Source organism: Mirounga leonina, unplaced genomic scaffold (assembly GCF_011800145.1).
Source record: "Mirounga leonina isolate KUSES-001 unplaced genomic scaffold, KU_Mleo_1.0 Mir_154, whole genome shotgun sequence".
NCBI lineage: Eukaryota > Metazoa > Chordata > Mammalia > Carnivora > Phocidae > Mirounga > Mirounga leonina.
Genome location: NW_023270389.1, coordinates 54,297,175 through 54,311,992, shown reverse-complemented (window position 1 = coordinate 54,311,992; position 14,818 = coordinate 54,297,175). Strand labels below are relative to the sequence as shown.

The 14,818-nt window shown below is 46.1% G+C and overlaps 1 protein-coding gene across 1 annotated transcript; it reads left to right on the top strand.

The window, feature by feature from the left end:
- The first annotated feature begins 4,323 nt into the window (after nucleotides 1–4,323).
- Nucleotides 4,324–14,467, top strand: EEF1AKNMT (eEF1A lysine and N-terminal methyltransferase). Its single transcript, XM_035010961.1, has 6 exons — nucleotides 4,324–4,772; nucleotides 4,946–4,953; nucleotides 6,785–7,041; nucleotides 8,505–8,720; nucleotides 10,906–11,037; nucleotides 12,332–14,467. Exons 1-6 carry the CDS (start codon nucleotides 4,620–4,622, stop codon nucleotides 12,604–12,606), a joined length of 1,041 nt encoding a protein of 346 aa, XP_034866852.1. The 5' UTR covers nucleotides 4,324–4,619; the 3' UTR covers nucleotides 12,607–14,467.
- Nucleotides 14,468–14,818: the final 351 nt, after the last annotated feature.

Here is a 14,818-nt window from a genome sequence, read left to right as displayed (position 1 = left end):
AGGCAGAGGGGGAGGGAGAAGCAGACACCCTGCCGAGCAGGACCCTGGGATCACGACCTGAGCCGAAGGCAGCCCCCTAACCGACTGAGCCACCCAGGTGCCCTTAAATTTATTTTTAATCAATTAGAGTTTTGCCTCAATGATGTGTGTGTGTCCATGTGTGCCCATCCTGCAAATTCACGGTAATGTGCAAGGAAATTCATGGCAAAGTACAAGTGCTAGGCAAACTAAAAAATACTGTTATGATTATCCCGATCTTAGGAATCCAATGTCAGCTTGAGCATTACTTCTCAGGTCAACAATACCTTTAAGAAAGTGCCGATGCCAGCTAATAAAATGGTACATTATCCTAGAATGTCATGCCTGCCTTCCATTCTTCTAAGACACAGGAGACATTCAATTCTTAACTTCTCAAATGTGGAAAACAAAGTCATTTGCAAAGACTTCCAGTCTGAAATTACTTCCAGCACTGGATGAGCCACTCCCTGGACACCAAGGAGAGATTCCCTTTAAACAGCTTTACACCCCACGCATGAAGTCTTTTCATGGCCTGGACCACTAAGTCCACTTGGAAGGGTATGAGCCCTGGGACAGGCCTGCAGGGCGGGGAGACTGGCTTGTAGCCAGCTGTGGCCTCTAAATTCCTCTCAAGCAACAGTTCTACAAATGACCTCCTTTCTCCTTCCCTGTTCCTTTGTATAGGCAATTTCCCCAGTCATCCAGAGGCCAATGTGGATGCCATTTTGAGTCCTCGGGTCTTTTATTCCCTAGACAGGATCAGACATCAGATGCTTCTGTTCTTCCTGAAAACTTCTCTCCTATCAGTTCTTTCTGTCATGACCCTAGTTGTCCCTTGGCTTCTTAAGGCCTGACAGCTTTAATCTAAATGCTCAGAATGGAAGACTTCTCAAAACTGAAGTGCCGTTCACCTCAGTTCCCAGTTTTATCTTCTGCTGCATTCTTCCCAGCGTAACCTTCTGCCCGACCACACATACCCTCTCCTGACTATGCTCTGTAGTATTTCCTGCTACTGTAGCAAGTTACCAGAACCTTAATAACTTAATGCAAATTTATTGTCTTCCAGGTCTGGAGGTCAGAAGCCTGATGGGGTCCTACTGGACTAAAATCAAGGTGTGTACTGGGCTGAGTTCCTTCTGGAGGCTCTAAGGGACAATACTTTTCCTTGGCTTTTTCAGCTTTCATAGGCCGGCAGGCCCTTTCCTTGGCTCCCAGCCCCCTCCTCCATCTTCAAAGCCAGCGACGCTGCACCGATCCTTCTCATGCTACCTCTCTGCTTCTCCCTCTTCTGCCTCCCTCTTCCACTTTTAAGGACTTTTAAGGATTCTTGTGATTACATTGGGCCTGCCTGGATAATCTAGATTAGACTCCCGGTTTAATGTCAGATGCTTAGTCAACTTAATTCCCCTTTCCATGGAGCCTAATTTATTCACAAATTCTGGGAATTAGGACATACACATCTATGGGGAAATGTTATTCTGTCACAAGCTCTATCCTATTCTCTGTCCCCCATACTCAAGAAATGCTTTTATTATGCCTCATTTTGCAATTATTTTAGCAAAATCAATTGAATGTTGTTCCTAAAACCTTATGTTTAAATTAAGTAAGACTGGTAGTTGCAAATTATATATTTAGAGGTCTGGATTTATATTTTTAGGGAAAAAAACCCATGACACTGAATGGCCATATCTACACTCACTTTGCATTATAAAGCACACTGGTCCCCACTCTGGAGATCCTAATAAAACAGAAACCATTTTTTTTTTTTTAAGATTTGATGTATGTTTGGCAGAGAGAAGAGAGAGAGAGACAGTGAGAGAGAGAACACAAGCAGGGAGAGTGGGAGAGGGAAAAGCAGGTTTCCCATTGGGCAAGGAGCCCAGTGTGGGGCTCGATCCCAGGACCCTGGGATCATGACCCGAGCCAAAGGCAGACGCTTAATGACTGAGCCACCCAGGCGCCCCTAAAACACAAACCATTTTCATACCTAATTAGCTTAAACTAACTATACTAATGATACTGCTTAATTATATTTTATAGTCAAAAGCACTACGTTTCAAATGTAAGTATTTTAAAAGACGGAGTCTAATGCTATATGTAAATTATTTCTGCAAGAGTGGTTCATACATTTTAGGAAACCTGTAGCAACTTTTAGCTTAGTGTTCTGTGGTTGTTACTGCTTCCTTAGGCTGTAAGAAGGGAGCAGACACAGGCGACAATAGATAAATTACTTATCCTCTTAGTCTGAAACACAGTGCAAAAAATACAGGCGTTAAATAAGGGGCTGGTGCCTGGGCAATGACAGAAATCACTTCTTACTATCTGTCCAATATCAATTCATTAAGAGAAAGGACAATAGAGACAGAGGGAAAAGCAGGAGCCAAAGGTTCTGAAGAGATCTTCAGAGGGTGAAATACTTGGTTCTTACCTATGTCATGCTGATACTACTAGAACAAGTTCAGATGTGCAGTGTTTACCAAAACTGACCGATTATAGAAACTTTTTGTCCCTTCCCAGGAAAGCCTTCTCTGGTCACCTCCAGAGCAGGAGAGGTCTGGAAGGTATCTGCTGTTATAAACCTTCTCCTTCACAGCATTCACCACAACCCTCATACAGATTATTTTTGTAATTGTTTGATGTGTGTCTACCAGGTGACTGCCTTGCTTACCGCGGTATCCTTAGTTTTACCACAAAGATTGGTTCATCCTAGGCAATTTAAATGTTTGGTGAATTTAACAAATCCTCAGCAGAGAGGGCAGAGGCTGTGTGTTTTTGTTTGTTGTTTAAATGGTTTTACTTTTGGTACTGTGAAGCACTTCAGGCAAAAGCAGTGTCCTCAGCTCTCAATCAGCGTTTTCTGAAAGGACCCATATCTCACTCATTAGGAACTCCACATGATGTAGTAGCTGAAGCCACCTCAGAGGCCCCTTCCAGTTCCTTTGTTGAAAGGAAACAATATGAACTCAACAGGTGGTACATGAGGATAGATTTTCTTTGATGTCCCTTGTAGAGGGCTTTTAGAGTAACCTGTCAAAGTTGTGGAGTGGCAACTAAATTCATTGTGACTTTTCTCTTCTATTTTGAAACAGTAGTTTTCTAAGTGTGGTCCTGGACCAATCATTGGCATCACTCTTGCCGGAAATGCAAATCCTTAGACCTCAGCATAGTCCTGATCAATGAGAAACTCTGGAAGTGGGGCTCAGCCATCTGTTTTCGTAAGTCTTCCAAGTGATTCTGATGCATGCCAAAATTTGAGAACTACTCTCTTAAACCAAAGTTTAAGTCCACTTCAACGATTACCAGTCCTTTTGGCTACCTCTGCTCGTGAGGTCTACAATAGCCCAGACTATAGATGCCCATTCCACGCACATGTGCCCTGCTCGGTCTGTACATTCCCTCCGCAATTTATAGTGTTGTGAAAAGCCCAGCGATGCTCGTATTTGGCACATGTGCCGGTCACAGGAACTTCCTTAGGGTATTAGCATAAGACGGGCATCGGAAGGTACAGTTTGCTCATTAAACACATCAAGTAAGCAGTAGCAACTGCTGATAGATGACACCGGAATGACAACCTAAGGAGGCTGATTGTCAAAAGGAGTCTGAAATCTGCATGTTGTGCTTTGGGGGGAGAAGCAGGTGAGGAGGCACCTCTGTATACGTGGTTGCTATTCCTCTTGTGAATTTCCACGTCACGACATTAATAGTGGAATCCTGCATTTTGGTGCAGAAAAAATACCGCCCAGTGCCAGTTTTCTCCAAAATAAACCTCAATTATCCAAGTCAAGTGGTTAAACTAAGGGAGGGTGGGGCGGGAGATGCCGAAGGTAACCTGGCTAGGATGGCTTTCTTTTGCTAAGGACCGGCTCTCCTCATTCCTTGCCTCACGTCCTTCTGCTGGTTTTTCTTTTCCGGGGCCTCGTCCTCCCCGCGTGCCCCGCCGGCCGCGCTCGGCCCTTCAAGATGAGAAGCGGCCACGAGGCCCGCTCGGACCCAAAGCGAACACAGATCTCAGGAGGCTGGGGCGGCCTCCGCCGCGGAGGAAAAGCTCCGACCGGGGACGGCTGCCCTCGCGCGGCGCTCGGAGGCAATCTGCAGCCGAGGCAGCGGGGCCTCTTCCGCCCGGACTCAGGCCCGTGGCCCCGCCCCCTTTGTCGCCCGCAGGGGAACGCTCCGCCGCCGCGACGACTCCGCCTGCGTGTGGCGAGCGCGTCTCGGCCAATGAGGTGCCAGGAGCGACACGCGGTGACCAATGAGACGCAGGGAGGGTCTGCGTGGCCGACCAATCGCGACGCCTGGCACCCGGATATGATTGCGGGTTCGGAAGCCCCGCTCTGAGGGAGTGTGGGGGCTTCCGCACGTGCGGCGGGGTCTGTGAGCCGGGAGGACGGGTGAGCGTCTATTGGGTTCAGTGTCCCGCGCGTGGGGCTGGCGTGTAAGCGTCATCCCTCTGGGTTTTGAGCGGGGGATAAATCAGCGTGGTTATTGGTCGTGGGAAGAATTCCACTGCAGGGGCCCGGCGCCAGCGTGTGTGGAAGCCTAACCGATGGTACCTCGGAGGGCGAGGAGGAGGGTCTTGCAGGCGCCGCTCGGACAGTGACAACATGAACCTCTTACCCAAAAGCTGCAAGGAGTTTGGCTCCGCGGACTACTGGGAGAAGTTCTTCCAGCAGCGAGGAAGGAGAGCTTTCGAGTGGTATGGAAGCTACCTGGAGCTGTGCGGGCTGCTGCACAAGTACATCAAACCCAGAGAGAAGGTGAGCGCGGCGCGGCGGCCCCGAGTGTGTGCTCGGGCGTGTGGCAACGAGCACTTTGACCCTGCACTTGGTGGATAGCGACAGGCCCGTATTTTAGTAACAAATGGGGCCCGTGTTTTCCGGATTCTGTGCATCACTCGGCTCAAGGGCAATTTTAAAATGTTCTTTTAAAGGTTTTCAGGTAAGAGACCTCTGCTCCCAGCAGTCCTTGACTTAGTAATCTCACGGGAAGAGTGACTCGTAGTCCAACCTAGCGATCGGCTCCTCGAGCAAGGGTGTGCGTTTCTGTCACTGTCCGTGTCTGTAGAGCAGAGAAAACCCGTGGCTTTACTGATAGATGATTCTGTTAAGGGAGTGGTTGTTGCTGGCACGCTGCATGTCAGGCCCTGTGCTCAGCTCATAAGCACAGGAACCCTAAGGCACGTTCCAGGAGGGACAACTGCTCAGTTCAATGCTAGGGGTTTGGTGGAGACGAAGTGTGCTGGAGGTGGGGAAGAAAGAGGATAGGAAGGTAACGTTGGTGGAGGATGCTCTCAGTGCCAAGACTTCTGCTGAGTGCTGTGTGTGTGTGTGTGCCTTCAGCAGTTGAAATCTCATAATAACTCCCTAAGGTTCTTTCGTTGTATCGATTTGGAAACTGCGGCTCTGAGCGTCAGTTTCTTGTCCAAAATCATACATGTAGTGAGTGGTCACATGGGAATTTAAACTCAGCCCCATTCAGTCCCAGGCTTATGCATTTCCCACCAGGCTTTTCCAGAGGTGGTGACATTGGGGCCAAATTTTGAAGGCTCAGTGGGCGATTGCTCCACAGAGAGGGAGGCAACAACTTGTGTTTTTTTGTCTGTTTGTTTTAAAGATTTTATTTACTTATTCATGAGAGACAGAGAGAGAGAGAGAGGCAGAGGGAGAAGCAGGCTCCCAAGGATCAGGGAGCCCGATGCGGGACTCGATCCCAGGACTCCAGGATCACGACCCGAGCCGAAGGCAGACGCCCAACCATCTGAGCCACCCAGGCGCCCAACAACTTGTGTTTTAAGTTTGGCTTTAGAAAATAGCAAAATAAAGGCACCTGGGTGCCTCAGTCCATTGTTCAGTGTAATCAATTCAAAAATCAAAATATAGAGTAGAAAACGAATATCTGGTTACTATATATCAGAGGGAAAGTAGTGGGGCCTTAATAGGATTTCTCCCCTTTGGTGAGCACTTGTGATTTCCTCCTCCTGCGGGGCTGTGTGTCTTACTGTCTGTACAGTACAGTAAAAGGCAATAGGCGTTGGAGATAGGCAGTCCCAGGTTCACATCCTGACTGTAGCTTGTACTATTTCTGGGCCTAATCATTAACTGTTCAGATCCTCAGTTTTTCATCTGTCTAACATGGGTATTAAAAGGTTGTTATAAGAGTTAAATAACTAGAAGTATAGTAATTGGCATGGAGGAGGTAGTGACTTTAAGTCCTTCTTCTCTGAAAGGATTTATGAATAAATTTTTCCTGTTAGTATCCTTCTATTTCTCAGTGTCAAGGGGCTAGGACTCCCGAGTTCAGTTTTCCCAGGGTTTTGGGTGTGTTTTTGCCACTTTTCCTTTCCTTTCCTTTCCTTTTTTTTTTTTTTTAAGATTTTATTTATTTACTTGAGAAAGAGTGAGAGAGAGAGAGAACGGGCGCACAAGCAGGGGGGAGGGGTAGATGGAGAAGCAGACTCCTAAGGAGCAGGGAGTCTGATGTGGAACTTGATCCCAGGACCCTGGTATCATGACCTGAGCTGAAGGCAGACGCTTAACCGACTGAGCTACCAGGCACCCCACTTTTCCTTTTCTGAGTCTTTGGTCTGCAGTGGTATGTGTTAAATGTTTAACAACTGTGTTTTCGGGGGTGGGGGGGGGAAGCCCTCATATGTTTGTTAATTTCTGTGGCATAAAAATGGCCACCATAGGCAGATTTCAAAGAACCAACATGTCAACCAAGTCACAAAATATGTGTATATTTAGCAGTTGGGTTCTTGAGTCTGATCAAGCTCGCTACGGCACAGTGCTGCTGCTATGGCTTGCTTTCCACGGACTGGAGTGCCAAGCATAGGACCTCATCATCTCTCTCTCTCTTTAGCCCAGAAGAAACGGAAAAAGGACAGGAAGAAGCAGCGGCCTGCTGACGCTCCAGAGGACCTCCCCACGGCCCCAGGGCAGTCCATCGACAAGAGTTACCTGTGCTGTGAACACCACAAAGCAATGGTTGCGGGCCTTGCCCTGCTCAGAAACCCGGAGCTGCTCCTAGGTGAGGGACACTCCGCTGCCTGCCACAGGAGGGGGCGTGTAAGATGACGGCTGTCTTGTGGTTTGAGCCCAGCGGTTACAGACCAACAAATGCACATATATTCATGGTTTTCTTCTTCCCAATCTTCTTCTAAGTTAATAAACATCCAGTAGCTTTTCCCTGAAGCTCAGGTTGTAATCTCAAAATGGCTGCGCCTGTGGGTGTCTAAATTTTTTCTTTTCATTTATTTAAAATATTAAAGTATAAAACGTATTCAGTGGGATACATAAAGTACACAGATTTTAAGTTGTTCAGTTTGATGAGTTTTGTTTTTTTTTTTAAGATTATATTTATTTATTTGACAGAGAAACACAGTGAGTGAGGGAACACAAGCAGGGGGAGTGGGAAAGGGAGAAGCAGGCTTCCTGCCGCGCAGGGAACCCGACGCAGGACTCGATCCCAGAACCCTGGGACCATGACCTGAGCCGAAGGCAGACGCTTAACGACTGAGCCACCCAGGAGCCCTTGATGAGTGTTAGCATATGTGTCTACCCGTGTAACCAGAAGGAACATTTAAAAATCATGACTCCAGAAATTCCTGTGCACTTGAGAATTTCTGGCTTTCAGTAATGTATTATTTGAGTACCAGATGCAATTCTTTCTTGAATTTCTACTTAATTAAAAAATCTATATTATAGGCAGAACAGTCATAGCCTTATTACTAATAACAGGTTTGGATCTGACCATAGTAGCAAAAATGTTCATTTTTCTGTCTAGGCTTGTAACTGTTCACCCAAAGTCCCAAGGATGTCTTACTGAAACATCCTGTACTTTTGGCCTATCTTGGTGTTGATGTATGTCCTAGAATCTCCGTTCTTAGGTTTAATCCTCAGATATTACTCTTACATTTAATGTCTCCTTTCAGTGATTCTTTCTTATTTCTTGTCTTCTTCTGTCTGCCTGTGATTGCTGAGGTTTCTCTGTACTTAGGACTAGGATTTGGGCCTTTATTTTCCCGTGATTTCTGGAACTTGGATGGATTGCCTTCGGTTGGTTGATGTTTCTGAGAGGGTAGCTGTGGCCTTTGAGTTGAAAGCTGGGCAGAGGGCATTGCATCTACATTACCTTGTGATCATGAGCGAGATGTTGGCCATTGTCCCTCCCAGTTCTTAGGGGAAGTCTAATAATGCTTATGGTGGGGACTCTTGGTATGATGTCAGCTGAGTGCTTTGGGATCTTTAAGGGTCTGTAATAATAACACACAGCTTCTGGATCTAGTAAAGGAAGGATTGTGAGGCCACGGTTGAGTTTTCAGATGTCAGACTGGCCCTAAATTTCTGGGATGAGACAGAGAAGCTGGGCCTCTAAATCTTGTATCCCCTGGGCAGAGCCAATAATCCAGCTCCCTCCTTTACCCTCCCCAAGGCTGGTACAAAACTTTCAGTGAGCAGATTGTCAAGTGATGCTTTATTCCTTTATTGCAGAGACCCCACTGGCATTGTTGGTGGTAGGCCTGGGTGGGGGCAGCCTCCCCCTGTTTGTCCACGATCATTTCCCGAAGTCCTGCATTGATGCTGTGGAGATCGACCCCTCCATGTTGGAAGTGGCCAGCCGGTGGTTTGGCTTCTCCCAGAGCGACCGGATGAAGGTCCATATTGCAGATGGACTGGACTATATTACCAGCCTGGCAGGAAGAGAAGGTACTGCTGTTGGAGAATTTGGAGGGGTGTTGAGGGAAGAGTCATCCAAAGTCGGCAGGCCTGCAAGGACCTCTAGAATTCATCTTGAACAATTAGCATTGTCCCAGTCTTTCCCCCGTTGATTTGTTCATTCATCGGTTGATGTATTGCCTCAGTAAATCTAGAGTGCCAGCCATGTGCCCAGCACTGTGCTAGGGGCTGGGGTACAGCAGCACATAAAACCGACCATTTCTGCCCTTGGGGTGCTGACAGCTCAGTGGGCTTTTCTCCTGGTTCTCTTCTGACTCTGTGTCCTTGCCACTTCCTCATCCTCCCAAGGAACCTAAGGTCTGTAGCCGGGTGAGGAAAAGGAGAAGAAAAGTTGGGGTGTGTGTTGGGAGTTGTTTTTTTAGTCTTTGAGCTGCGGGTGAAGCAGAGAGAGAGCCAAACAGCATTCGTGTAGATCAGTGGCTGTACACCTGGGGGCATCGGGCAGTGTCTACACACACGTCTTTGGTCCTTATAACCGCAGGGTGAGGGTGCTTCTGACAGTGAGTGAGTAGAGACCAAAAATCCTGCTAAACGTCCTACCGTGCACAGGACAGCCACCCCTGACAAAGAATTATCTGTCCCCAATGTCAGTAGTGCTGAGGTTGAGAAACCCTGAAGCAGATGCTACTCAGCGGGAATTCTGGTGGCCGTGCTGCTGCTGGAGTTAGGGCTCCATTTTGCTCTACTATTTCCTATCTCAGACTTAGGACAAAAGGCATATTAATGTTCTGCAATAGCTCCTGTGCTTCTTTTGCCTCTTTGTATGTAGGCTCCTGGGGACTGGTGCATACCAGAGCAGGAGTCCCTCAGGGAGAAGTCAGTCAGGTTGGTTCAGTTAAGTGAACCTGGGAGCTCGGGCCACCCACCCTTCCTGGTCTGCCCATTCCATAACTGATCCTCTGGTTCTCACTGGATCAGAGCATCTCCCAGTTAGGGTATGGCAAAACAGGATGCCCGGAGTGAGTACTTTGGTGCTGGGATGGACAGATGGTGCAGGAATTTTAATTGCAAACTGAACTTAAGTATATATCAAGAGTCTCACAGGTTACCTCTCTGAGGCTGGGGCCAGTGTGGGGGCCCAGGCCCAACACAGCTAGTACATGGGAAATATTGAAAACTGCACTAGGCTCATGGCAGGCACTCAGTCTGTGATGTGTTGCCATCGTTACTGCCCATCAGTCAGTTTTGAACAGCCTGGCAATCGTCTCTAACAACCACCTTCCAGATTATTGGAGGGCTCACAGCTACAAATGTGGGCAGTGGTTATTCTTGGACTTTGATGAGCCAGCATGTTCTGCTCTCTAAGAAACCAAAACGAGATCTGTGCCATGCACAGTAATGGGCATGCAGTAGTCCTGTGTCAGTATTTATTAATTATTGAATAATCATTATCATAGTCTCAGAGTTTGCTGAAAGTCCGTAGCATTGCAAGCTTACCCCTTGTAAAAACTATTTCCATTATAGCAAGGAGTGCATCTGATCCTTCATCAGTTCTTTCTCACCCATTTAGTAAAATCTTTCTTGAGCCAGCTATTGTTCAAGTACTAGAAAAGATACACTAACTTTAATTTGAGAACATTTTCTCCTGCAAGCATTTGCTGGGTCAGCCCCTAAAGACTTAGGCAGCTGCTCTGCCTAAATCAATAGTTCTCAATTCTGCCTGTATTTCGAATTACCTGGGAGTTTAAGAAAAATACCTGTGGCTTCCTATCTCCTCTCCTACCTGTTCCTTCCCACATCAGGGTTTTTGATTCAGGTGGTCAGGAATGGAGCCCAGGTTCTCAAAGTACTTTGAATATTCCCAGGTGACCCTAATGTTCTGCTGGGATTCAAAATTACTGGTATAGATGGACTCTTAACCAAGTAGTAATCATGCTAGCATGGATCCCATGAATGTGTGTGCTTATGGAAGGTGCTTTTAAATGTGGAGGAAAAGATCAGGTAAAAGCCCTGTCTGTCATGTGGGGTGCTCACAGCAGAACCCTGATGGACAGTGACTCCCCTGGACAGTGACGTCAGTGCCCTTACAGACAAACCACAACCTCCATGTCATCCTTCTGACTTAGCCACCTGCGGCCACCACAGGTCACAGGGGACATATGGTGTAGGAAGGTAGATGGTGTTAGACAAAGACTCGTTTGCTTCTCTTTCCCAGGACAGCCCCACTACAATGTCGTCATGTTTGATGTCGACAGTAAGGACCCAACACTGGGAATGAGTTGTCCACCACCAGCTTTTGTGGACCAGTCTTTCCTGCAGAAGGTCAAAAGCATCTTGACTCCTGAAGGTAGGAGGTACAAAAGGTTGGGCAGGGAGGAAGGATGGGTCCTTTAAAAATTGTTTTCTTTTTAATGAAAAATGGGCCTGTCATAAGTGTGTAGCTCGATGAACTTCCCTGAATTGAACACACCCGTTTACTCTCATCAAACACAGAACACTTGTAGCCTCCCAGAAAGTCCACCTCTTACCTCCTTCCAGTAACTCCTCCTCCTGTCAAGGATAACCCATATCCTAACTTCAGTCAGTACAGCTTAGTTTTGCCCATTTTTGTTCTTCGTATACATGGAATCTTATGGAACATATTATTTGTTTTCTTTTACCAAACATGATCTTTGTGAAATTTATCCATAGTATTGTATTTACATTGTTATTTATATTGTTGTGTAGTATCGTTGTGTGTTTATAACGCATTCGTTTCTCTATTCTGCTGTTGGTGTTGGGTCATTTCCTACTTGGGGCTTTTATAAGCAGTACTGACATCAACATTCTAGTAGATGGCTTTTGGTGAAATATATTTGCAGTCTGTCGGGCACATAGATGGGGTTGTAATTGCTGGATCATAGTTTACTTGTAAGCTGGGGTTTCCTAGATGTTACCAAACAGTTTTACAATGTGTAGTAATTTACATTTCCCCCAACTTGGTCATGTTAGCTACCATTTGATTTCTTTCCATGTGGGCTGCCCTAGGTGTTAATGCTGTTTCATCTTCATAGCAGCCCATTTTCAGATAAGGAAACTGACGTAAGGAAACTTTGCCAAGGTGACACAAGGTAACAAGCTGGGGCTCCAACTGATGTCCTTGTGACTTGGAAGCTAGAGCTCTTAGTCCTTATGTAGACAGCCTCCCAGATGTTTTGATTTGGTGTCAGGTACTTGGGTGAACAGAGTTTTTGGGAACCTTCATTGTCATAGGTCAAGGTAACCTTGGCCCTCTTCCTGGCAGATAAATACTCTGTAATGTATATGTCAAGAATGTAACACCCCTGTGGAGTTGGTACATTTTTTTCTTGGGGTATTAATTATTTCTTTCTCAAAGCATTTCTTTGGGAAACTGAGGTATGGAGAATGGTAAAATAAATTGTTAGCAGCACAGAAGAGCAAGAAATTAGCTTTAAGTTTTCTCATAGTTCACATATTCCTGCCTTCATATGCATTGTGCTCTCTGCAAACTCACTGCAGCTGTGTTTTCTTAGGCTACCAGCTTCCCTGTAGCAGGAATCGGTCTATTCCTCAGAGCTGAACCTTGTCTCCAACATGTCCCCTGATCTGTGAGACATGACTCTTTCCTTCCCACCCTGTAGGTGTCTTTATCCTCAACCTTGTGTGCCGGGACTTGGGGCTGAAGGACTCAGTGCTGACTGGGCTCAAAGCGGTCTTCCCCCTCCTGTATGTCCGGCGAATTGAGGGTGAAGTAAATGAGATCCTGTTCTGTCAGCTGCACCCGGAGCAGAAACTTGCCACGCCAGAGCTCTTGGAAATGGCCCAGGCCTTGGAGCAGACCCTGAGGAAGCCTGGGAAGGGTTGGGATGACACATATATACTGTCAGATATGCTCAAGACTGTGAAGATTGTGTGACTGCTGGGCTGGGAATCTGCACTGCTTCCTGCCACACTGACCTTGGGCTCCTAGCCTTCCAGAGATTGAAGAATTATAATGCACAATATTTTTTAAGCCTCATATTTTTCTTGGTTTCATACTCAGCTGCATGTGACCTCCAGCTTAGTGAGGTTGCCTGAAGATCTGGGGAAATAAAAAATGTCCTCCCATCCTGTCCTCTTTAGTACCACTTGGGTTGATTCTCTGTGCTTCTTATGCTGTGTCCTTGAATAGGATTCCCTGCTGGAGCCCCTGACAGATGCTGATGCCTTAAAGACTATACACCAAGCTCCTTAGGATGGAAGACAGTCAAATTTGATTGCTGGTTTGCTTTCACTTTATCTTCCTATTGGTTCTGTAGGAATGATCTCAAGTGAGGTAGCATAGCATTCTGTGCCAAAAGACTGAAAAGAGAGTAGGATATCCATAGATGTGAGACAGATTTGAGAGAACATCTAATCCACTCTGTCTCCCTCCAGATGGAACTGCTGTTGACATGATCCCAAGTTTTAAGAACCTGCTAACCCACTTTAACAACTTTCCTCAGCTACCCAAACCTTGTAGTCTAAGCTCTTTGTTCTGGTCTCTGTGGAAGGGATGGGTGTAAGTGGCCCCATAACTGCGTGTCGGAGACAGCCAACTAACATCTCCAGTATCGGTTTACTCTCCTTCATTGACTGACAGCTATGTGTGGGAACCATCGTAAAGACTATGGTGGATGTAAAGATGGTTAAGAATGGCCAGAAAACATGGATTAGTAATAAAAATGAACATGTTCCAGTAACTTTAAGTGATTCACATACACTATCTCATTTAATGAAATAAAGGAACGTTAAACCAAAACTACATCTAACCTCAAATCTCAGTTGAGCCAGCAGCATCAATCCTGTCTTGTTTATTCAAACTGTAAAACCAGCAGTTCAGAGATTGGCTTGAATTTCATCTCTCCTAATTATGCCAAAGCTGACTTAATGAGCAACGCCATGGAAAATAAACAAGTTGTCACCATCCACCACCCCAGCTTACTTTACTGGCCCTTTCAAATGGACTCTAACTTCTTGAGGCGAAGCATATTTCAAAGGTAGGGTGTCATCCTTACAAAATTGTGTCAGCCCATTGAGGAGAAAGGATATAAGGACAGAGTAGGGTTTTTGGATTTTATCCATTACAAAGACTTGGTGTGTTCCTTAAGGGAGGATCTTCCCCTGGAGCCATGTAAAGGGAAGGCTATGTCTTGTCATGCCCCTGTACCTCAAAGGGCCTCAGTTTGGGAATCCTCAATTGTCTTCTAATCTGTAAGCTCATGGAGTGTTAGGACAGGTGATAGAGGACCAGGGTCTGAGTCAGAAGATCTACTCTGACTGCCCTTCTGTCCTCTCTCTCAAGCTGCTGACTTTGGAATAGCACATTTGGGTGGCACAGCCAAGCTAGGGATTTACCAGAATGAAGATGAAGTCTCAACTATATCTTAGGAGAGTTGTCCAGGGAATTAGGCTTATTGGGAAGAAGCCTTTGGAAGTGGGAAGAGGCCGGCAGGGGTAATGATAGTTGTCTTCAAAATTTTGGAAGTCTGGGTATGAAAAAAGAGAGAAGTTGATTATGTGTGTCTCCAAAGACTGAAGGAAGACCAGTGGACAGAAATTACAGTTGGGCAGCTTTCCGCCTCATTTCCTACAAAGAGATTTGTACCAATGGAGGCCACTTTGCTGACTGGAACACATGGTGACTCAGGCCATTTACTCAGATGCTGGTCTTCACTTGCCTTGGTGCGCTCCCTCAGTTGTGAGGAAAGGGTTTTCTGTGTTCAGGCCATGCCCTTGGCCTGTATCCCATCTTTCCCAGTGGAGAACTATTTCCTCTTTTGGGGGTGGGGGGTGGGGATGAGTTTCCATTTTTTTATTTCTTTTTTATTGAGATATAATTGACATAAAACATTTAGTTTCAGGAGTACAACATAATGATTCGTTATTTGTATGTATTATGAAAAGATCACCACAATAAGTCTAGTTAACATCTAAGAGCTCTTCACTTTTGTATTGATGACACACAAATGGGTCTTTATGAGAATTTTGCCTAACTTTAGGCATAGGAATTCTGAAGGAGGGGGAATCCTGTGAACTCAAATACCTTCCAGACTAGGCAAGTAACAGTAATGTGTGAAGTGAGCAGGCATGAAACAAAAAGGCTAGGA

What these genes read in the sequence shown, in the direction of transcription:
- EEF1AKNMT (XM_035010961.1), top strand. Translation starts at nt 4,620, where the DNA reads ATGAACCTCTTACCCAAAAGCTGCAAGGAGTTTGGCTCCGCGGACTAC. An exon ending in CAGCCTGGCAGGAAGAGAAG is followed by an intron (nt 8,721 to 10,905) that starts GTACTGCTGTTG and finishes TCTCTTTCCCAG; the next exon opens with GACAGCCCCACTACAATGTC. An exon ending in AAGCATCTTGACTCCTGAAG is followed by an intron (nt 11,038 to 12,331) that starts GTAGGAGGTACA and finishes CCCACCCTGTAG; the next exon opens with GTGTCTTTATCCTCAACCTT.